The sequence below is a fragment of the Gopherus flavomarginatus genome, chromosome 1 (genome assembly GCF_025201925.1).
Source record: "Gopherus flavomarginatus isolate rGopFla2 chromosome 1, rGopFla2.mat.asm, whole genome shotgun sequence".
In the NCBI taxonomy this organism is placed as follows: Eukaryota; Metazoa; Chordata; order Testudines; family Testudinidae; genus Gopherus; species Gopherus flavomarginatus.
The window spans coordinates 175,396,530-175,418,878 of record NC_066617.1 but is presented as its reverse complement, the minus strand read 5'-3'; the positions used below and the strand labels follow the sequence as shown (position 1 = coordinate 175,418,878).

Sequence of the window (22,349 nt, the reverse complement as noted above, 5' to 3'; positions counted from 1 at the left end):
ACCCGCTGAACCCCATCTCCCCACACCCAGACCCCTCTGCTGAGCCCCAACCACCTTCACTTGGATCCCCTGCAGAGTCCCATTGCCTCTACACCGGAACCCCCCCCAACAAGCCCCTGTGCATCCAGATGTCCTACTGAGCTGCCCACATCCAGACTGCCCCACACAGAAACCTCTCACCCCACACCTGGATCCTCCCCCACTAAGCCCCTCCACACTTGTATCCTGCTGGGCTGAGCCTGCCCACCCACACCTGTTGCACCTGGCACAGAGCGGCAGAGCCGAGGGGTGTTTCTGGGGAAGGCTCAGCCCTTGCATTATGTTAGGGTTGGGTGCAGCCCCACTGCCGAGTTCCTGTGCAGGGGGATGTGGGGCCTTCAGGGCACTCTCCCACCTCAATGCAGCCAGCGATCAGTGCTCCCCACCGCCATGCTGGAGCCTCCATATTTATTTATTGACAAAATTTGCAGAACTTTAAAATATTGTACACATCATTTTTATTTTTTTGGCGCAGAACTCCTTCAGGAGTCAAAAGTCAGGGACCTCCAAAACCATAAAACTGTCTTAAAAAATAATGAACCACTAGTTTCAAGTAGCTTTTTCTCCACCTCCTTTCTCAGGGCTTGTCTACACAGGGAAATTTTCCAGCATACCTATAATAATTATACCATTATGACTTTCTGTGTGGACATTCTTTTTCTGCAAGAATACCACCCAGTGAATTACATTGGTAAATGGTGTATTCTGTATGACATTAACTGTGGATTCTGTGTAACTGTAGTCTTTAAGCCATGATTTGAGGACTTCAATAACTCAGCCAGAGGTTAGGGGTCTATTATATGAGTGGACAGATGACGTTCTGAGGCCTGCAGTGTGCAGGTCAGACTAGATGATCATGGTGATCCCTTCTGACCTTAAAGTCTGAGTCTGTAACTATAGCAGCAGTTCTCAAACTGAGTGATATCACCCCCACTAACCCCAGATTAGTCCCTACGGTTGGGAACCACCGCTCCCAGGAAAACTGTGAGCAAAATCATGTGATGTTTAAGACAGCTACCTTTACCCGGTGTAGCACTGCCAACATACAGCATTCAAAAATCATGACTCAACCTCTAAAAAATCATCAGAGTGGCCTACCAACCCACAACCATTTCAAACCACAAAAAAGACTGGATTTCACAGTCCCTAATGCATTTTTCATAGCCGTGAATTTGGCTGGGCCTTAACCATGAAGGCCATGAAAAAAAAACTGAAATGAACACCAAAGCTGTGTCAACCCCAGGATCTGGCACTTTAAAAATAAAACAAACCACCAAATATTCTGCCAGTGGAGATGGCAACCCTGGGAAGGAGCTCTCACTACAGCAACCATGGAGAAGATGGGAAAGGTGGATAAAGTCAGGGGGAGAAGCGGTGTTGTGCCCTCCTGCTGCTCTCCTCTCTTGAACCCCATGAACATCTCCCTGGGCTGAGTGATTTCTTCCCCCCCCCCCCCGAGTCTTGGCTCTTTTGCGCTTCTTTGCAGAGAGGAGACGGTGTCCCCTGGCAGCCTAGGCTTGCAATGGGGCAGCAGCAGTGGTCAGGAAGAAAGGCTCTTTCCCAACGGCCAGGGGCCCTGGGTCCCTCCCCACTCTCCTGGGCTGTTTGCCTACTGCCAGCCAATAGCTTTCGCTACCGCCCCGCGCAGCAGCTGCTCCGGAGGAGGCCGGCTGTCCCTGTCTCTGCTGGCTGCCCGGCCCCCCCGCCTCTCACCTGCTCCTGCGCCAGGGACGGGCCCCCACGCAGCCCACAGGAGGCAGCGAGCCGGCGGCGCAGCCGGGCTGGAGCGCGCAGCAGCCACATGGCGAAGGGGCGCCGGGGCCGCCAGCGTGTGCGCAGCAGCTCGGGGGAGGGGCTCAGAGCCAACCAGAGCCGCGCCCACGTAGGGGGAGAGGCGGGCCGGGGAGGGGCTCAGCTGAGCTCGGTCAAGGGCGGAGCACAGGCCGCGTGGCCTCTGCCCAGGAGAAAGGCAGCGGTGATGCACTGATCCGGCAGGGGCACCAAGTGCCGAAGCTGACTGACAGACCAGCTCACTGAGCACCTCCCCTCCCGGCGCTCTTGCACACGCAGCTGCCCGCTGGTGTGTCATCATCCCTGGCCAAGCTACTGTCCTTGCTTGCAGGAAGCAGCACAACTGAATTCTCATTCCTGCTGTCAAAATCTGTCTGCCACACTCACTTTCACAGGGCAATTTCCCCTCACCCTCCAAACTCACAGGAAGAGGAATTCCCCACCCAGCATGCAAACATCTTCCCTCTCCACCACTACGATCAATTGACCTGTCAGTCCCGGCTGCCAACTCCACATAGCATGAAGGCACCAGGTAAACCCTGAAAGGTCACTAGATGTAGCTGTTTAAGCACTCAAAGAGAGTCAAAAACGTCACCGAACAAAGCTTCCAGAGAATTCAACATACACACATCACACAGGCAAGTATAGTCACAAAATCATTCACAAGAAGGTCAACAGTGTCAGTATCTATTATGCTCTTCTTACTATATTCTGTTGCGTGAAGAAAACTGCAGCCCTCTGCTCATTGGGAAGGGCACTCTGTACACTACTGCCCAGATTGACTGGGGCCGCGGTGGGTTCATTTCAGCTGAGCCTCCCTTTGTTGCCAGCCTCGATTTGAGTAGACAGGTTAGTGAAAGGAAGGGCCCAAGCCAGGAGTAAGAGGAAAGTCGCCTGACCTGAGCTCGGCTCTGTAGGGAGCCAAGAAAGTAGATTTAAAAACAAGAATTTGCTAGCTGGACCCCAGCCCCCCGCCCTGCTTCCAGGGTTTCATTTCTGAAAACAGCTGGGCAGGTAACCCCAGGCCAAGCCGAGGAAAGGGGAACTGAAATCAAGCTAGCTCCACCTTTGATCCTGCAGTAAGGGCTTAATTCCTGGGGGCATGGTGCCCCCCGCCCCCCACTGAGGCACATGGCCCTGTCTCATCCCAACCCATCTTCCATCCATGTGGCTCTCCTTTCTGGCTAACCTGCTTCCCCCACCCAGACTGCTTCATTAGCCATCTTTCTCTGCATCACAGGTTGTGCCATCTACTATGGCGCAGTGAAAAAGAACACATTGGGTAAATATCAGAGAGGTAGCCGTGTTAGTCTGGATCTGGTTTTTCTACTACATGCATCCGATGAAGTGGGTATTCACCCACAAAAGCTCATGGTCCAATACGTCTGTCACAGGTGCCACAGGACTCTTTGCTGCTTTTACACTCGGTGAAAACAAGCCCCAGCTCATGTGCTGCTCTCTCCAAAGTGCACCTGGCTTTAGCAAAATATTTAATTAGCCTCCACAAACTTCTTTTCCTCATCTGTAGATTATAGCGATCTCAGCCCAAGAAGCCCTAGAACATGCTTCCTTCTGAGGACATGCTCGCTCGAGATGTAATGACAATGGCTGGATGTGCAACAGAATGTAGTAAGAAGAGCATGGAATGGATTTTATTAACACTATTGAGCTGCTTGTGAATGATTTTGTAACTATACTTATTGGTGACTTCTTTCTCTGAGTGTCACTGTAATGGGCAGTAAAAGTCACTAGATTTGTCAGTGATCACTTTGACACTAATTTTCTCACTAGGGAAACCAAAAAGTCACTAAATCTAGTGACAAAATAGGTAACTTGGTAACATGTCTTCCCACAATATGCCTCCCACAGGGTGCTCCTCCTATAAGTATCTGGAACCTGGCTCTCGGTCTGTGGTGTCTCTCTGAATAGCTTCATTTGTGTCTGCTTTGGTTGATTCCCTTATTAGCAGCAGATCCTCTTGGGAACACAGGGCCCTTCATCAGCAATCCTAGTGACTGGGGGTTCATGGTGGCAACCTCAGCCCTATAGCTTTACAGAGCTGTCTCTTCCAAAAATAAGTGGCCACTACTATTCTAAATTGTAATGGTGCAAGCAGCGAAGGCAAGGGTGTAAACAGAAAAATGTGAGGTTGAGGTCTTATCTCATGGACAATCAGAGCTAGGAAAGCTCCTAGCCATTTGAGATTTCTGGCCTCACACTGCAGCTGTTCAGCTTCCATTTCTCGTGTTTCATGACGTGGTGTACAACAGAACCTCAGAGTTATGAACTGACCACACACCTCATTTGGAACCAGAAGTATACAATTGGGCAGCAGACAAAAATAAATGAAAAAGCAAAAACACTACAGTACTGTATTAAATGTAAACTACTAACAAAAAAAGCTAAAGCAGCATTTTTCTTCTGCACAGTAAAGTTTCAAAGCTGTATTAGGTCAACGTTCCATTGTAAACTTTTGAAAGAACTATGACGTCTTGTTCATAGAATATCAGGCTTGGAAAGGACCTCAGGAGGTGAAAGGTGAACTGTCAGGCTGGAAGGAGGTTACTAGTGGAGTTCTCAGGGATCAGTTTTGGGACCAATCTTATTTAACCTTTTTATTACTGGCCTTGGCACAAAAAGCGGGAATGTGCTAATAAAGTTTGCGGATGACACAAAGCTGGGGGGTATTGCTAACACGGAGAAGGACCGGGATATCATACAGGAAGATCTGGATGACCTTGTAAACTGGAGTAATAGAAATAGGATGAAATTTAATAGTGAAAAGTGCAAGGTCATGCATTTAGGGATTAATAACAATAATTTTAGTTATAAATTGGGGACATCATTTGGAAGTAACAGAGGAGGAGAAGGACCTTGGAGTATTGGTTGATCACAGGATGACTGTGAGCCGCCAATGTGCTATGGCCGTTAAAAAAGCTAATGCAGTTTAAGGATGCATCAGGCGAGGTATTTCCAGCAAAGATAAGGAGGTGTTAGTACCGTTATATAAAGCACTGGTGAGACCTCATCTGGAATACTGTGCAGTTCTGGTCTCTCATGTTTAAGAAGGATGAATTCAAACTGGAACAGGTTCAGAGATGAGCTACTAGGATGATCCGAGGAATGGAAAACCTGTCTTATGAAAAGAGACTCAAAGAGCTTGGCTTGTTTAGCCTAACCAAAAGAAGGCTGAGGGGGGATATGATTGTTCTTTATAAATATATCAGAGGGATTAATATCAGGGAGGGAGAGGAATTATTTAAGCTTAGTACCAATGTGGACACAAGAACAAATGGATATAAACTGGACACTAGGAAGTTTAGACTTGAAATAAGACGAAGGTTTCTAACTGTTAGAGAAGTGAAGTTCTGGAACAGCCTTTCAAGGGGAGTAGTGGGGGCAAAACACATATCTGGCTTTAAGACTAAGCTTGATAAGTTTATGGAGGGGATAGTATGATGGGATAGCCTAATTTTGGCAATTAATTTAGTAATTGATCTTTGATTTTCAGCAGGTAAGTATGTCCAGTGGTCTGTGATGGGATGTTAGATGGGTTGGGATCTGAGTTACTATAGAGAATTCTTTCCTGAATGCTGGCTGATGAGTCTTGCCCACATGCTCAGGGTTTAACTGATCGCCATATTTGGGGTCGGGAAGGAATTTTCCTCCAGGGCAGATTGGCAGAGGCCCTGGAGGTTTTTCCCCTTCCTCTGCAGCATGGGGCACGGGTTACTTGCTGCAGGATTCTCTGCAGCTTGAGGTCTTCAAACCACAATTTGAGGACTTCAATAAATCAGACATAGGTTAGGGGTTTGTTACAGGAGTGTGTGGGTGAGATTCTGTGGCCTGCATTGTGCAGAAGGTCAGACTAGATGATCATAATGGTCCCTTCTGACTTAAAGTCTATAAGTCTATCTAGTCCAACCCCCTGCTCAAAACTTCAGAGTTACAAACATTTCAGAGTTATGAACATCCTCCATTCCCAATGTGTTTGTAACTCTGAGATTCTACTGTATATTAAAATGAGTGCTGGTTACAGATACCAAGCCAAAAAAAAAAAAAATCCAAGATGCTTTCAGTATGCTGGTAATCCAGCCTCAGAAAAAAAAAATCAACCAACCAACAAAAACAAGCAAGATGAAAATATTAAATAGTATAGGTTAAACAAGTCCTCTAAAAATGGATAGGATTGATTTAAAAGAGCTGCATTAGTCTGGTACAGTACCTGGCTTTCAAAATATATTACTTTTGCAATAAATTCCTTTATTTTCATCTTTTTCATTAGGGAGACTAGCTTTATAAAAAACAAAGAGCATGCCTCCTACAAAATACTGTCACCACATTTAGAAGCTTGTCTAAGATTAGTCAAGCCAAACCCCAGAGAAAGAGCCAGAAGTCAAAATAAAGCTTTATATATACACTCTCAAATATCAACTGCAAAAGGTCTGGGGATTTTTTTTTGTTTTAAATATCAACTTCTGTAAGATACTGAACGTGGATAAAAATAGTCATGGTGAAAAAGGCGGTTACTCAGCTTTGTAACTGTTCTTTGAGATGTGTTGCTCATATCCATTCCAGTTAGGTGTGCGTGCGCCGCGTACACATTCGTCGGAAGAATTTTTTACCCTAGCAAAACTCGGCGGGTCAGCTGGGCGCCCCCTGGAGTGGCGCCGCTATGGCACCGTATATATACCCCAGCCAACCCGGCCACCCTTCAGTTCCTTCTTGCTGGCTACTCCGACAGTGGGGAAGGAGGGTGGGTTTGGAATGGATATGAGCAACACATCTCGAAGAACAACAGTTACAAAGGTGAGTAACTGTCTTTTCTTCTTCGAGTGATTGCTCATATGCATTCCAGTTAGGTGATTCCCAAGCCTTACCTAGGCGGAGGGGTCGGGGTGAGATGTGGCAGCATGCAGAATTGCTGAGCCAAAGGCTGCATCATCTCTAGACTGTTGGACCAGAGCACAGTGCGAAGCAAAGGTGTGGACCGATGACCAGGTCGCTGTGCAACGTATCTCCTGAATAGGCATGTGGGCCAGGAAGGTGGCTGATGAAGCCTGAGCTCTGGTAGAATGCGCCGTGAGATGGCCCAAGGGGACATGAGCCAGGTCATAGCACGTGCGTATGCACGCCGTTACCCAGGAGGAGATCCTCTGGGAGGAGATGGGTAGACCTTTCATCCATTCAGCTACTGCCCCGAACAGCTGGGGAGATTTCCGGAAGGGCTTTGTCCGCTCAATATAAAAAGTGAGCGCCCTACGGACATCTAAGAAGTGTAACTGTTGCTCCCGTCGAGAAGAGTGGGGCTTTGGAAAGAAGACCGGGAGGAAGATGTCCTGGTTGGTATGGAAAGCCGACACTACTTTAGGGAGGAACGCCGGATGAGGTCGCAACTGTACCTTGTCCTTGTGGAAGACAGTATACGGTGGGTCCACCGTAAGCGCCCGGAGTTCAGAGACCCTTCTGGCCAATGCAATGGCCACCAGGAAGACTGTCTTCCATGACAGGTGTAGGAACGAGCAAGTCGTCAATGGCTCAAAGGGCGGATGCATAAGTCTGCTTAGGACTAAGCTGAAGTCCCAGGTGGGGGCATGGCGGCATACTGGGGGGTAGAGGCGCTCCAGGCCCTTAAGAAATCTAGAAACTAAGGGGTGGGAAAACACGGAGTGGCCACTTTCTCCGGAATGGAATGTAGAGATAGCCGCCAAGTGCAACCTCAGAGAAGATATTGCCAGGCCCTGCTGCTTAAGAGACCAGACGTAGTCTAAAACAGCAGGGATAGAGACCTCAGAAGGAGCAACATTCCACGTTGCACACCAGCAGGAGAAACGTTTCCACTTGGCCAGGTACGTAGATCGAGTGGAAGGCTTTCTGCTGCTTAGGAGAACATGCTGTACCGGAGAGGAACAGCGGAACTCCGATATGTTTAGCCATGCAGTAGCCATGCCGTGAGGTGAAGGGCTTGCAGGTCTGGGTGGCGAAGACTGCCGTGGTCCTGTGTTATGAGGTCTGGAAGGAGAGGTAGGGTAATCGGGCTGTCCAGGGACAGGTTGAGCAGTGTGGCGTACCAGTGTTTTCTGGGCCACGCTGGCGCGATCAGGATCAGATGCACCCTGTCCCTGCGGAGTTTTATTAGGACCTTGTGAACCAAAGGTAATGGTGGAAAGGCGTAGAGCAGATGGTGCTCCCATGCAGGAGGAATGCGTCCGTGATCGATCCTGGCGAAAGACCTTGGAAGGAGCAGAACGCTTGGCATTTCCTGTTCGTGCGAGAGGCAAACAGGTCTATGAGGGGAAAGCCCCACCTCCGGAAGACCGAATGAATAACGTCTGGTCTTATCGATCATTCGTGACAAAGGAAGGATCTGCTCAGCTGATCCGCTAGAGTGTTCCGAACCCCTGAGAGAAAGGATGCTACCAGGTCTATCAAATGGGCTATACAGAAGTCCCAGAGTCGAATGGCCTCTTGACACAGGGGAGAAGAGCAAGTCCCTCCCTGTTTGTTAATATAATACATGGCTGTTGTGTTGTCCATAAACACTGAAACACAACGGCCATGAAGGCGTTGTTGAAACGTCTGGCATGCGAGGCGGACTGCTCTCAGCTCCCGAACATTTATGTGGAGCGACAGCTTCTGTGATGTCCAAAGGCCCTGGGTGCGAAGGTGACCAAGGTGAGCCCCCCAACCGAGAGATGACGCATCTGTCGTTAGGGACAGCGAGGGCTGTGGTGGATGAAACGGTAGCCCTGCACACACCATTGAGGGAGTCAGCCACCAGTTGAGGGAGCGTAAGGTGCTCAGAGGAACGGTCACCAGAGTGTCTATTGGGTCCCTGCCTGGACAGTAGACCAAGTTGAGCCACGTTTGAAGGGGCCGGAGGCGGATCCTGGCATATTTGGTCACATAAGTGCAGGCGGCCACGTGGCCTAGTAGGCCAGGGCACGTGCAAGCTGAGGTGACCGGGGAGTTCTGCAGACCTCGAATGATTGCCGTCAGTGTCTGGAAGCGTGGCTGAGGTAGGTAGGCTCTGGCTCGAGTGGAGTCCAGGGTTGCCCCTATGAAGTCCAGCCTTTGTGTGGGAACCAGTGTGGACTTTTCGGCATTGAGGAGCAGCCCCAACCGAGAGAATAGGTCCGTGATTATGTTCACGTGCTGACTGACCTGAGTCTGGGAGGTTCCCTTGACGAGCCAGTCGTCCAGATACGGGAATACATGGATCTGCTGCCAGCGGAGATGAGCGGCGACGACGGCCATGCGCTTCGTAAACACCCTCGGGGCCGTAGAGAGGCCAAAGGGGAGGACCATTAATTGGAAGTGCCGGTGACTGGCTACAAAGCGAAGATATCTCCTGTGTGGAGGGAAGATGGCTATATGGAAGTATGCATCCTTCATATCGAGGGCGGCACACCAGTCTCCAGGATCCAAGGACGGGACAATAATCCCCAGGGAGACCATGCGGAACTTCAACTTGACCATAAATTTGTTGAGGCCTCGCAGGTCTAGGATGGGCCTGAAGCCTCCCTTGGACTTGGGGATCAGAAAGTAGCGGGAGTAAAACCTTTTTCCCCTCTCGTCTGGTGGTACCTCCTCTATTGCTCCTGCAGCGAGGAGAGACTGCACCTCTTGTAAGAGGACTTGCTCGTGAGAGGGGTCCATGAAGAGGGACTGGGTTGGGAGGTGGGAAGGCGGAGATGAAACAAATTGGAGGCGGTATCCTTGTTTCACCGTCTGTAGGACCCAGATGTCTGAGGTCAATTGGGACCACACTGGGAGGAAGTAGGAGAGGCGGTTGGAGAAGGGAGGAGAAAGATCCTGTCCTGAAACTGGTACGCCGTCCTCGTGCGTACCTTCAAAAGGTAGACTTGGGACCCGGAGGTGCTTTTGTGGGGCTGTTGTTCTGACCCCCTTGGGGTCCAGACTGGTACCTATGGCCACCTCTCCCGCACCTTCTGCTGAAGTCTTGTCTGTGCTGGGGCACAGAGTAAGGCCGGTGAGGTTGGGGCTGGAAGGGTCTGCGTTGGGTCACAGGTGTATGCATGCCCAAAGAGTGCATGATGACCCTGTTGTCCTTTAAACTCTGCAACCTAGGGTCAGTCTTTTCAGAGAACAGACCCTTGCCATCAAAGGGTAAGTCCTGGATGGTATATTGGAGCTCAGGTGGCAGGTTGGAGACCTGTAACCATGAGATACGTCTCATGGTGATACCTGAGGCCAGAGTTCTGTCTGCCGAGTCGGCCGCATCGAGAGAAGCCTGGAGGGAGGTTCTAGCCACCTTCTTCAAGGAATGCAGCAAATTCCTGGCGAGAGTCCGGCGGTAGAAGATCTGTGAATCTACCCACCTCCGCCCAGGTGTTGTAGCTGTAACGGCTCAGGAGGGCCTGCTGGTTGGCTACCCTGAGCTGCAGGGCACCTGCCGAATACACATTGCGGCCCAGTAGGTCCATCCGCCTAGCCTCCTTTGATTTGTGGGCTGGTGCCTGTTGGCCGTGGCGTTCCCTCTCATTGACCGATTGGACAACTAACGAGAAGGGAGGAGGGTGAACATATAGATACTCATACCCCCTAGAAGGCACCATGTTTTTTCTCTCAACTCCCTTTGCCGTAGGGGGAATGGAGGCTGGGGACTGCCATAAGGTGTCAGCAGTGGCCTGGATGGTTTTGATGAAAGGCAAAGCCACCCTAGTGGGGGTATCTCCCGACAGGATGCTGACCACTGGGTCCTCAACCTCTGGGACTTCCTCTACGGGAAGACTGATGTTGAGTGCCACTCTCCTAAGTAGGTCCTGATGGGCTCTGAGGTCTATTGGCGGGGGCCCTGATGATGAGGTCCCTGCCACCGCCTTGTCTGGGGAGGAAGAGGATGATAGACCGGGAATGAGGGAATCCTGGATGGCCTCCTGCTCCTGGGTCGGTTCCTGCTCCAGTGGTACCGGGGAACCTGGTGGATGGGATATCAGATCCTCTGTCCCAGCTGGAGGGGGACAGCTAATGGTGGCCTCTGTGGCTCGATGCTCTGAGGAAGCAGAGCGGGTTTGGAGCAATGGGGCACCCTGGGCCTGATGGTACGGCCAGGGTGTCCAAAAGGACCACTGGTGAGGTCCCGGGTCCTGAGACCAGACCTCCTGGAAGACCCCGGTAGGCACCTCCGTATCTCGCTCCTGGTCGTAGTAACTGTCCGTGTGGGAGGACACAGACAACTGCCTGGACGGCCATGGAGGAGCAGAGAAACCTTGGGCTGAGGTTCCAACGGACCTCGCTCCCTTCTTTAATGGGGACCGGTGCTGGTATGCATAGTGGTACCGGGATCGAGATCGGGACCTGCGAACAGACCGGTGCCGGGAGGTCGACCGAGATCTCGAGTCTCTGCGGTGTGAACAGCTCCGAGAGGTACGGTGCCTGGATCAATGCCGAGAGCTGGACCGGTGCCGCGAATAGTGAGGCGGAGAGCGGGAGTCTGACCTGTGCTGCGAGTCCGACCGGTGCAGTGTAGGGGAATGGTGCCGGGACTGCAAGCGGCGTCGAGAGCGGGAGCGTTGTCTCGACCTGGAGCGTCTACGGGACCGCGATCTTGAGTGGTGCCGGTCCGCTGTGCCGACGGACGGTGGTCTAGGCAGGGTCGGCTTGCCCCAAGATTGGATTACCCACACCGGCAGTGCCGGGGGTAGAGGCAGTGCCGTGTCCATCAAGACGATTAAGTCTCTCGCCGCCGAATACGCCTCAGGCGTGGATGGCATGGTGAGCTCTACCGCGGCACGCGCCGGGGAGTTATGAGGAACTGGACTCGACGACCCTTGCGTGACCGGAATCAACAGTGCCGATTTAGTCGGTGCCACGGCGGGTATCGGCGCCGGGCGGTCCGAACTGGGCGTGCTCTCTGGCATAGTTGGCGCCAAGGCAGCAGGAGTCTTGGCCTTCTTCGACCTCAGGGAGAGGGAGCTATGCGGAGTCGACTTCGGTGCCGGTTTCGGCCGGTGCCGAGAGTCTTTAGGCGTACCGGTGCGATCCGGTGCCGTAGGAGTGCCTCTGTTCACCGACTGACCAGCACTCGATGCCGAAGGTGGCGGTGTCAAGGCCGCCTCCATGAGGAGCTGTTTTAGTCTGATGTCCCGCTCCTTTTTAGTGCGCGGCTTGAAAGCTTTGCAAATAGGGCACTTAGCTGTTAAGTGCGATTCCCCAAGGTACTTTAAACAGGAGTCGTGTGGGTCTCCTGTTGGCATCGGTCTGTGACAGGCCGAGCACGGTTTGAAACCCGGTTAGCTGAGCATGAGCTCCGGCGCCGGGTGTGGGGAAGGGGCTACTCCCCAAACCCCACTAAGTAATACTAAACTAACTATACTATTAAGTAAGAACTTATAACTGAGTTTATCTATATATATATATAAGAACAATAACTATATACACAATAATGATGAGAACTACGAGTAGCTAGGGAAGGTGGAGGTCAGCTAAGCCGCACTCCACTGTTCCAACGACTGACACGGGCGGTAAAAGGGAACTGAAGGGTGGCCGGGTCGGCTGGGGTATATATACGGTGCCATAGCGGCGCCACTCCAGGGGGCACCCAGCCGACCCACCGAGTGTTGCTAGGGTATGTGAAAGTAGAATGAATTAAATTGTAAAAATAAGAATGGATTAAAGAAATGTTGCATGTACCTTTAAGCAGAAATAAGAAATGTTGAAATACAGGTGCCAGGAAAAGAAACATTAGGCATAAACAAGGGTGCTAATGGCAAAACATTAACAGAAGATCGGTAATAGTTAATAAAGAAATAAGATATGCATGCCTAGCCCAGGTAAACTTATCAGATTCTGCTTCTTTTGTTATCTTGCTAAGTGCTCGCCCTTTTATCTGGAAAAATAAGATAGTTTGTGTCTTGCATGGTGCTCACATTATCTGGGTGTTATTGGCAGAGCGCTGCGTTAATAAAACAGAGTGGTCTGACAAATTGTGAGTCCTGATTCTAACTTTGACAATTTGGAGGTTCCACCGAGATGGCAACCGTCTTCACTGGGGCTGTGTGATTCCTGACGGTTTTTGTAGGATGACTGTGGCAGCCGGCACCTGGGCATTTGGCCCGAGCGGTCCTCCACTAGGGCGGAAAGGTGCACAACCACAGTGAAGTCTACGCCATCGAACCTGTTGGTTCCCACTCTGTTCTGGTAGGGATCCCGGGATCTGACATCAGGAATCTGGTCAGGTAATTATTTCTGTGTTTTGTCCGGACTGAGGACTGTCCTGTCTCTGTGTCTATCTGTCCTCTTGTGGAGTGTTTGAGTCTGGGTGCCGTCTCTGTCTGGGGATCGGCCGACCAAGGGGTTCCTGTCTCCGCGGTCTGAGTGAGTGGAATCTGCACAATTGCAGCCGCACCGCACTTTGGGTAAAACCCCTGGTGTGAAAGCAAGGGCAATTGAGGCAGTAGCCTGTGGGCTCCTTTTGTGTGTTGCAGCAGGCATCGCTCTGACGAACCTGAATTTCCTTCTTGTGTGATTGGTGTGTGAAAGTCCTCCTGTACTGGGAACCATACGTCTAAGTCGGGACCGTTCCCTAAATGAACGCCGGCTCATTTTATGTATTTAGGATGGGTCCGGACTCCTGTAAAAAGGGTCCAGACTCCGGTAAATTTCTGGAAAAATGGTCTAGGCTAACTCAGGGGGATCCCAAAACTCAGTGGCCACTGTTAAAATCTTGGAACGAAGACTGAGTGGACGTCTTAAAGGACAAACTCGGCCAACCTAAAACTAAATTGGCTAAAGGAGAGGTTAATTGTTTCATGCGGTAGTGGCAAGAGGCAAATCATAGGTGGACAAAATCAAAACTGGCCTCTCTCAATTATTCAAATAATAAGTTAAAAGCTTTATTAAAAGCCTCCTCTCCCACCACTAGACTGAGCGTTCCCCTTTACCCCGTTCTCCAAACCCTGGATCGATCCAACCCCCTTCATACTCCCATCTCATTGTAAAAATGACCAAAAAGCCCCTTGTTCTGTTCCCCTTTGTTGTCTGCCTCAAAAACTGATTCTTTAGTGTTCCACTACCAATTCAGCAAGGAGGGTGGGCTCCTCAACTAGCCCCCACCCTTCCTGGTCCCTTTCCTTGAACATTTCTTTCTAAATTGTGAAATGACCACAATATCACTCACAAACGGTTCATTGGAAAAAGCAGGATCGGGCCCAGACAAGCAGGCAAGCAACAGATAAAGAAATAGGTTGAAAGCCCTAAGGGAATAGTGTCAGGAGTAAGAAAAGCAGTAAGTGCAGGCATGAACCCCTGGAACAATACTTAAAATGGTGAAATCTGAGGTGATAATGATGTCATTTTGGGACATAAACAAGTGATTTAAGGGAAGAGAGTGAAAAGTTAACTCTACAGAGGCTGGAGAGAATTAAGCAGTTAAACTTTGTGGAAAATGTTAAAAAGGACCATGTTAAAGAGAGAATTCTTGGTTTCTTTGCAGCCATTCTGAAGGGAAAATGGGCCCTTTTCCAGAAGAATGCCTGTAAATGATCCAAATATATATACAGCTATGTAAAAACAAAGCAGTGTAAAGGAATGTTAAGGAAAAGAAAGTGTATGTATCTATTTGTATGTGAAAATATGTAAAGTTCTAAGAATCTAAACCAGCACATCTGGTTTGTAAAACTCCTGTTTTGTAGGGGTAAGATAAATTGATTTTGTTTTTATTTTTAATGCCACTACAAGTTCATTTGACTCTTTAATTCAAAGTTGCAAAACTGACAGACCTTTTTGCAAGACACAGGTAATTAGTGTTGTTTGGCTTTGGGATTTAGCATTTAACCCTTAAGGGGTAACTTGATTGTTTACAAAAATTAAAATGTTTTTAAATAAAGACCAAGTCATGGCTGCAATAGGGCAGTCAAAATCAGGAGAATAGGGAGAGATTCTGAAGTCTTTTTGTTTGTTTTGTAACAATAGCAGATAAAAGCTGTAATGAAAGAATAAGAAATTAACAGTGACCCTCTAAAGCAACAGCAGAGGTGAGGTGCACAAAACAAAAAGAAGCAATGTTAAAAACACTGAGCCTTAAAATGGCTCTGTGTAATCAGACTGTCACTTTGATAAGGATACATGAAAACTCTGTAAGAACAAAAGAAACAGTTACACCTTATGTAAAAATTGATATGGCTAATGTTTTTAAAAAATTACAGTACAGAAGGAATGTGCATTTTCCCTCGGACATGTGCCTATATTGTAGAAAGGGGTAAAAAAAATGCAAATGAAACGTGCTGCTGAATTAAAATCCTATTAGGGCTCCAAAAAGCCGCAATAGGCTGTGTTTTGTTTTTCAGATCCCTGTGTGCTAAGACTAAAGAGAGTCTCTGAGCTCTGCTGATGGCTTTGAATCCAAAAGCCAAGCCTGTGTTGATGCAAATTACCTAACTGATAAAGAACGGTGAGAACTGCCAGCACAAAAGAAGCTGCAAATAAAGAACATACCTGGTCAGCAAACAAACAAATTGCCTACATAAAAGGCATGGTATAACAAGATATCTTTAATAGATTTGATGCTACTGTTACTGTTAATATTAAACATTAAACTAACTTTAATGTTAGTAAGTACCCCTGTAACAACTTGTTGTGTGTATGATTTTTGGAAAAATCCTTTAAAGTAATATGGTAATGATGCTTCTCAGCTATTACCTGTGAATAAACTTAAAGCTTAACATAGCAGGAAAAACATCACAAACTTGGTCTGCTATATAAGAGGAAAAACTTGAGGTACACCACCTCATGAATTTAATAACTAAACAGTGGAATAATTTCCGCATAACCCTTAAAAAGTAGAAGCCATTAAAACCTGGCCTGCCTATAGAAAAAAAAACACGAGAAAATATGGGGGTAATTCCTCTGTTTTGTCTGCAATCAGCAAGGGTATTTGTAAAAGAAAGGAATCTTTTAAGTAATAATCAATGCCACCCCAAAAGGGGTAGAAAAATGTTATTTTTGTCTTTCAGATAATCCAAAGTACTGTATAATGGGCTATGTGTATGTGTTAATTCTTGGGGAAAAGTGTTTAAAAAGTGTTAGCAACCCACCAGAAGACAAATGTAAATATAATATAAGTACTGTGTTTACCAATCACATTTACTATTTGCCACAACAACAACAACAAAAGAAAGTCTCAGCTTACTGTAAGCACTGATTTAGCTGAGTTCTCTATCAGGCTTGGCATTGAATGGCAAACAGTTACCAATCATCTGTTAAAAGGTAAAAAGGTAACATAGTTCCAAAAAAAAAAAAAAGATGTGGAAAACTGGACCATTCATATTATACACACAAATGGGGACATGTTAAGAATTGCCACTACAGAAAAACATAACAGCTTACCATTGGTATAACATATTTACTGGATGGTTTCCCACAACTACTGGCATACTAATGTTACTACCCCTAATTGTGTTTTTGGTTTTAAATTGTATGTGTGTAACTGAAATGTTTAAAATGTGCTGGTGGATAAAACAAATGTGTGCAAAGCTAAAGCCACAGGCCCAAATCACCTCCCAGTATTTTCTATTACATGGACTAAATAAGAAGTGACACTGGTGATTAATAATCTTAGTGTCAAAAGGGGGATATGTAGGAGCAGGATTTTATAATGTCCCATAAGAATTAAAGTATAATTTGATTTCATCCTGCTAGCCACTTTTTTTAAATAGCAGAAAGAAATGACCCCCTGGGACTATAAGATTCTGTTTTCCCATATGCATTACAAATTGGGCCCCCTCTAACTCTTTGTTTTAAGATTTAGGTAGTAAGAGACAGGATTCTCTATTGTGTCTATGTTAAGTAAATTAGAGAAACATTGAAGGCCTGGGTCTCAATGTAAATTGTCTTAGTTATCAATTGTAAAACTTAGCAAGGTTTAATTTGCAATGCTTTTTTGTTCGATATAAAATACTACTGTTTGTATTCTCAATCTATTTGTGTGAATGAGGAATGTATGCATCAAGAAAAGATAAGGTGTGAAGGCCATTGTTATAGCCAGAGTCAAGGGACGGCTGTTAAACTGTCTGGCAACTCAGAGTGGATACATGCTTCGCAGTGTAAGAATGCACCACCCCCAGTGAACCAACCACCATCTCAGGACCATGCAGAGTCAATTTTTTGACTCCACAAGAAGACGTAGAGGAACAGCCTGCAATACCTTACAATCTACGCTCTCGTAAGGGTTGCCAGAAGCAGATGACTACATTAAGCAAGGTCCAAGAAGAAGCAGTAGTGAGCCTAGCACCTGCTGCCTGGTGGACATAAAACTGTGACTGCAGTTCCCTCAGTTGAGGTTGTCAGAACCAGAAGGGCCCTGCCTCCAATATGCGCCTCTGGTGGTGCCTGTTCTTCGGCTGCTGGTGTCTTAAGGTCTGGGGAGTCCACAATGACAATTCTTTTATCCAGCAGCAAGTGTGAATAGCTCAGACCCTTATTATTTCTAAATGCTGGGTCTGCAGCCACATCCCAGCCCACTCTCAAACTGGTGTTCCTGTCCTGGCTATCCCACTCAATTCCCCAGACCTCACTGGAGGACCTTGTCCGTTTAACACAATATGGAACAGTAATGACACCTGGGAAGAGGCTATTGGCAGTTCCTTTATCCCACTTGGGGGAGCAATACACCAGGCAAAAAGGCTCCTAAGGTTAAAATCAGTAGTTAAAATAATGGCAAATACAACCAGAGAAAGTTTAAGAGCCCTGGCCAAAGAAACAGGGGCGATCGGACAGGTGGCCCTCCAGAACCGTCAGGCATTGGACATAGTGCTGGCGGCCAAAGGAAAGACCTGTGCTCTCACTGGAAAACAATGTTGTGTGTTTATACAATATCAATGAGGTAATAGATCGCTATAGCCACTTAGAACAAATCGCATATCTTCTCCATGAAGAGTCGAGTTCTTTAGGGAAGTGGCTAAATAACCTGTTCAATTTCTCTGGCATAGGAAACTAGTTGTTTCAGGGAGCCCTAACTATCCTGTTTGGAATCTTAGTGATTTTTGTATGCTTTCAGTTAATCTCCTGTTGCATCCAAAATGGTGTAAGACATGCCACACAGATAGCTGCCTCAAACCAGAGTGCTAATATGATGATTTTAAATATCACTGATGAAGAAATAAAGAACGATTGATTTGTGGAACCAGTAAAATTTTGGTCATGGCGTGAGCTTGACCAAAAGGAGGGATTGTGAAAGTAGAATGAATTAAATTGTAAAAATAAGAATGGATTAAAGAAATGTTGTATGTACCTTTAAGCAGAAATAAGAAATGTTGAAATACAGGTGCCAGGAAAAGAAACATTAGGCATAAACAAGGGTGCTAATGGTGAAACATTAACAAAAGATCGGTAATAGTTAGTAAGGAAATAAGATATGCATGCCTAGCCCAGGTAAACTTATCAGATTCTGCTTCTTTTGTTATCTTGTTAAGTGCTCGCCCTTTTATCTGTATAAATAAGATAGTTTGTATCTTGCATGGTGCTCACATTATCTGGGTGTTATTGGCAGAGCGCTGCGCTAATAAAACAGAGTGGTCTGACAAATTGTGAGTCCTGATCCTAACTTTGACAGGTAAAAAAGTCTTCCGATGAACGTGCACGCGGCGCGCGCACACCTAACTGGAATGCATATGAGCATTCACTGGAAGAACATCATACAGGGCCAAGTTCTCTGCAGTGTAATTCCATTAAAGTCAATGATTGTTGCCAGAAGAGAACTGATCTCCTGTTTACTTTACTGATCAAACAAATACCATAAACATTTTGCAAGAACAATCTCACTCTAAACATGTATCAGTCCATTAGTGTATGGTGCTGATGTCACTCACTGTGGCAGACACCAGGAAGTCTGCAGCACAGTTCTCAGGATGTCAGAAAGGCAGTTTGGTTAAAATACATTACTTTAACTTTTTAAAAACAGACAGGCTTTTTGGAATCTTACTGTGACATTGCACTCTCTATGATTTTATGAAAATATGCTAATGAGTATGAAAATAATGTAACTGGAATACGCTTCATGCAAAAGGTATCATTACAAAGCTTATAATCTACTGAGTGTGGTCACCCTATTTGCATAAATGTATCCCTCTTGTAACTGAAACTAGAAATATAAAGTAGAACTCTGAGGGCCTATTGTAATTATGCAAAGTGTGGCCCATTAATGGTGGTTTGGAATCTTGATGGCTCCCATTAACCAGGACAGTTGTCTGCAGATGGGTGTGTTTTACTTGGAAGTCTTCCTGTATACCTGTGTGCTAGCAAGTGGGTAATGAAGGGTTTGGCTACACTTGCAGGTGTGCAGTGCTGGGAGCTAAAGCTGTGTTCGTACAGCTATGTAGGGAAAGCGCTGCAGTGTGGCCACACTGACAGCTATCAGTGCTGCAGTGTGGCCACATTTGCAGCGGTGTTGGGAGTGGTGCATTACGGGCAGCTATCCCACAGAGCACCTCTTCCTATTCTGGAGCCGTGGGTTGTGGGAAGGGGGCGGAGGGTACGGGTCATTCTGCTTCCTGTCCCAATGCCTCGTGATACATCACTTCACATCCCAGCAATACCTGTTTTTCCCTCGTTTGGCACCATCTTGCATCTTTCAACGGTTTCTGTGCAACGCGATTCTGTGTTCCATTTTGGTCTGCGGGAAATGGAGCCCGAACTGCTGAGGAATATGCTGACGAGTCTCGCCAGCACATCATGTTTCGCAGTCAAGCTATTCGTTAAGATCGAAATTGACAAAGAGGAGTCCGACGATGATAGTGAGTCACGTAATGCATACGACACGAAATTGCTTGTGGCATTCACAGACATGCTCAGCACCATGGAAAGGCACTTTTGGGCTCGGGAAACAAGCACTGAGTGGTGGGATCACATCGTCATGCAAGTCTGGGATGACGAGCAGTGGCTGCAGAACTTTCGGATGAGAAAAGCCACTTTCATCGGACTGTGTGAGAAGCTCACCCCCACCCTGCAGTGCAAGGACACGAGATTGAGAGCTGCCCTGCCTGTGGAGAAGCAGGTGGCTATTGCAGTCTGGAAGCTGGCAACTCCAGACAGCTATCAATCAGTTGGGAACCAGTTTGGAGTGGGAAAGTCGCCCGTTGGAATCATGTTGATGCAAGTTTGCAGGGCCATTAATCGCATCCTGCTAAGAAGAACTGTGACTCTGGGGAACGTGCAGGACATTGTGGATGGCTTTCGACAAATGGGTTTCCCTAACTGTGGAGGAGCGATAGATGGGACGCATATTCCTATTCTGGCACCACCCACCTAGCATCCGAGTACATTAATCTGAAGGGGTATTTCTCTATGGTTCTCCAGGTGCTTGTGGATCACCGTGGGCGTTTCATTGACATTAACGCAGGCTGGCCCAGAAGGGTGCATGATGCATGCATCTTTTGGAACACTTGCCTCTTCAGGAAGCTGCAGGCCGGGACTTTTTCCCCAGACCGGAAGATCACAGTCGGGGACGTCGAAATGCCCATTGTGATCCTTGGAAACCCTGCTTACCCGTTAATGTCATGGCTCATGAAACCGTACACAAGGAGCCTTGACCGCAGCAAGGAACGGTTCAACTACAGGCTGAGCCGGTGCCGAATGACTTTGGAATGTGCTTTTGGCCGTTTAAAGGGGTGCTGGCGATCGCTGTATGGGAAGATGGACTTGGGAGAAAGCAGCATCCCCGCGGTTATATCTGCTTGCTATACCCTCCATAATATTTGTGAAGGGAAGGGTGAAAGATCAGTCAGGCATGGACCTCCGAGGTTCAACGCCTGGAGGCTGAATTTGCACAGCCAGAGAGCAGGGCTACTAGACAGGCCCAGCACAGGGCTGCAAGGATTAGGGATGCCTTGAGGGAGGAATTTGAGGCTGAAAACCAACAGTAATGTTTAGTGCCTTGCATGTGAGTGAAGTGCAGTGGTTACAATGTTAGTAGGAATCTGTGTTTCCTAAGCTGATTTGCAGTGCCTGTTTCTTTCCTGGGCTAAGGTATCTTTGACTTTCTGCAATAATAAAGACTGTTTTCAAAGCCAAGAATTCATTTATTGAAAAGAAAATTACATTATTGACAGACACACAACTTTTTGGGAACCTAAAAGAGCAAGGGGGTGCGGTGGGGAACTGTACAGTCACAGGCTTGAATATGTCCTATTGCTGTGCAATGACTGCTGCACTTCAGGATGCCTGTACTGCATGGTGATAGGGGTTGAGTGCAGAGGGTAAGGGTCGTAGTTCTCAGGGCTGGTTGGTGAACGTACAAGTGTTGGAGGCAGCTGGTGGTGGTAAGAACCTGGATGCTGGGGAAGGGGGTTTTGAGCAGACATGGGGGCACAAGGGAAAGAGCTTTGGGACAGGGGTGGCGGGCGCGGTAGTGCTCCACCTGCATGGCTACGAGCACCTGGATAGAGTCCGCTTGGTGTTCCAGGATCCTTATCAGCTGCTTCGTGCTTTTCTTCCTGTTCGCTGCGTTTTTCTGACGGATCCTGCTTTCCCTTTCCCTCCAGTCCTGCGCTTTTTAATTCTCTGCGAGAGATTGCTGCATAACTTCTTGCAGCATATCTTCTTTGCTTTTTCGCGGCTTCTTCCAGAAGTTTTGTAGTCTCTCAGCTGGAGATAACACGGACAGCCAAGATCTCAAGGTTGCATCTGTAAAGCCAAAATGCAACACTTAACAGAGGCAGCATTGTTTATACCAAACAGAGTTATTCCCCCACAGTAACAGTCTTCACAATAGCATAATTTTCCCATACCAAAGAGAGCGCACATAACCCATGGGAGCCCTGAAATGGTGAGTAAAGGGGACTGGTTCAGGGCTGTACTGGGGTTTCTGTGCATTGGGGAAAGCAAACAGCTGCAGGGGGCACCTACTCTGAACACTATCCCAACATTTTCCACAGGAGGTTAACCTGGAAGATATCTCGCTGCTGCGGGTCACCTGGGAAGCACGGGAGGGTCTTCTACAGCAGTGCAGATTCCGCCCTGGCCCCTATGCAGTTGGCTGTGTCTTGCAATGGTCCCCTCACCCCTCGCAGCACAGTGGCGCGGCCGCGTTAGCCTGACTGGGACAAGGACCACAGTGGCTCTCCCAATAAACTTGCGCAAGCACATTGCCCACGATCTGGCTGAAATTTTTGAAGAAATTATGGAGGCCGATTACCGCGACATGATAGACCACATCAATGCGCTGTTCTGCATCTAGGCATACATGCATGCAGCCCTAACCCTCCCTCCTCTCCCAAAAAATGTCCATCCTGAAAATAAAAGCTGCTTACTGGGAACCCCCTCCTCTGTTTGTCCTCCACCAAGTACCGGCTGCTGCGACTCGCTACCTTCCTCCTGGCTTGAGAAGAGCTCCTGGCTGCATGCCTCCAGGGACTCCGAGGTGTCTCCCCCCACTCCAGTACCCTCACTCTCGCTTTCCTCCTCCTCCTCCCCCCGCTATGAAGTGTCCATCATGGTCCTTGAAGTGGATGTGGGGTCACCCCCAAGTATCACATCCAGCTCTTTGTAAAAACGGCAGGTCG

General features: G+C 47.9%; 2 protein-coding genes across 2 annotated transcripts in view; one reads left to right on the top strand and one right to left on the bottom strand.

Annotated features, from left to right (window-relative positions):
• The window catches only part of NSUN3 (NOP2/Sun RNA methyltransferase 3), a 30,422-nt gene extending 28,569 nt beyond the window's left edge, over positions 1-1,853 (bottom strand). The window contains exon 1 of the mRNA XM_050960708.1: positions 1,753-1,853. Coding sequence (XP_050816665.1) covers positions 1,753-1,842 — 90 coding nt within the window. The 5' untranslated portion in view covers positions 1,843-1,853. The remainder of the gene's footprint in view (positions 1-1,752) is intronic.
• Positions 1-22,349, top strand: part of PROS1 (protein S) — a 490,278-nt gene that overhangs the window by 311,803 nt on the left and 156,126 nt on the right. The gene's annotated exons all lie outside the window — the stretch shown is intronic.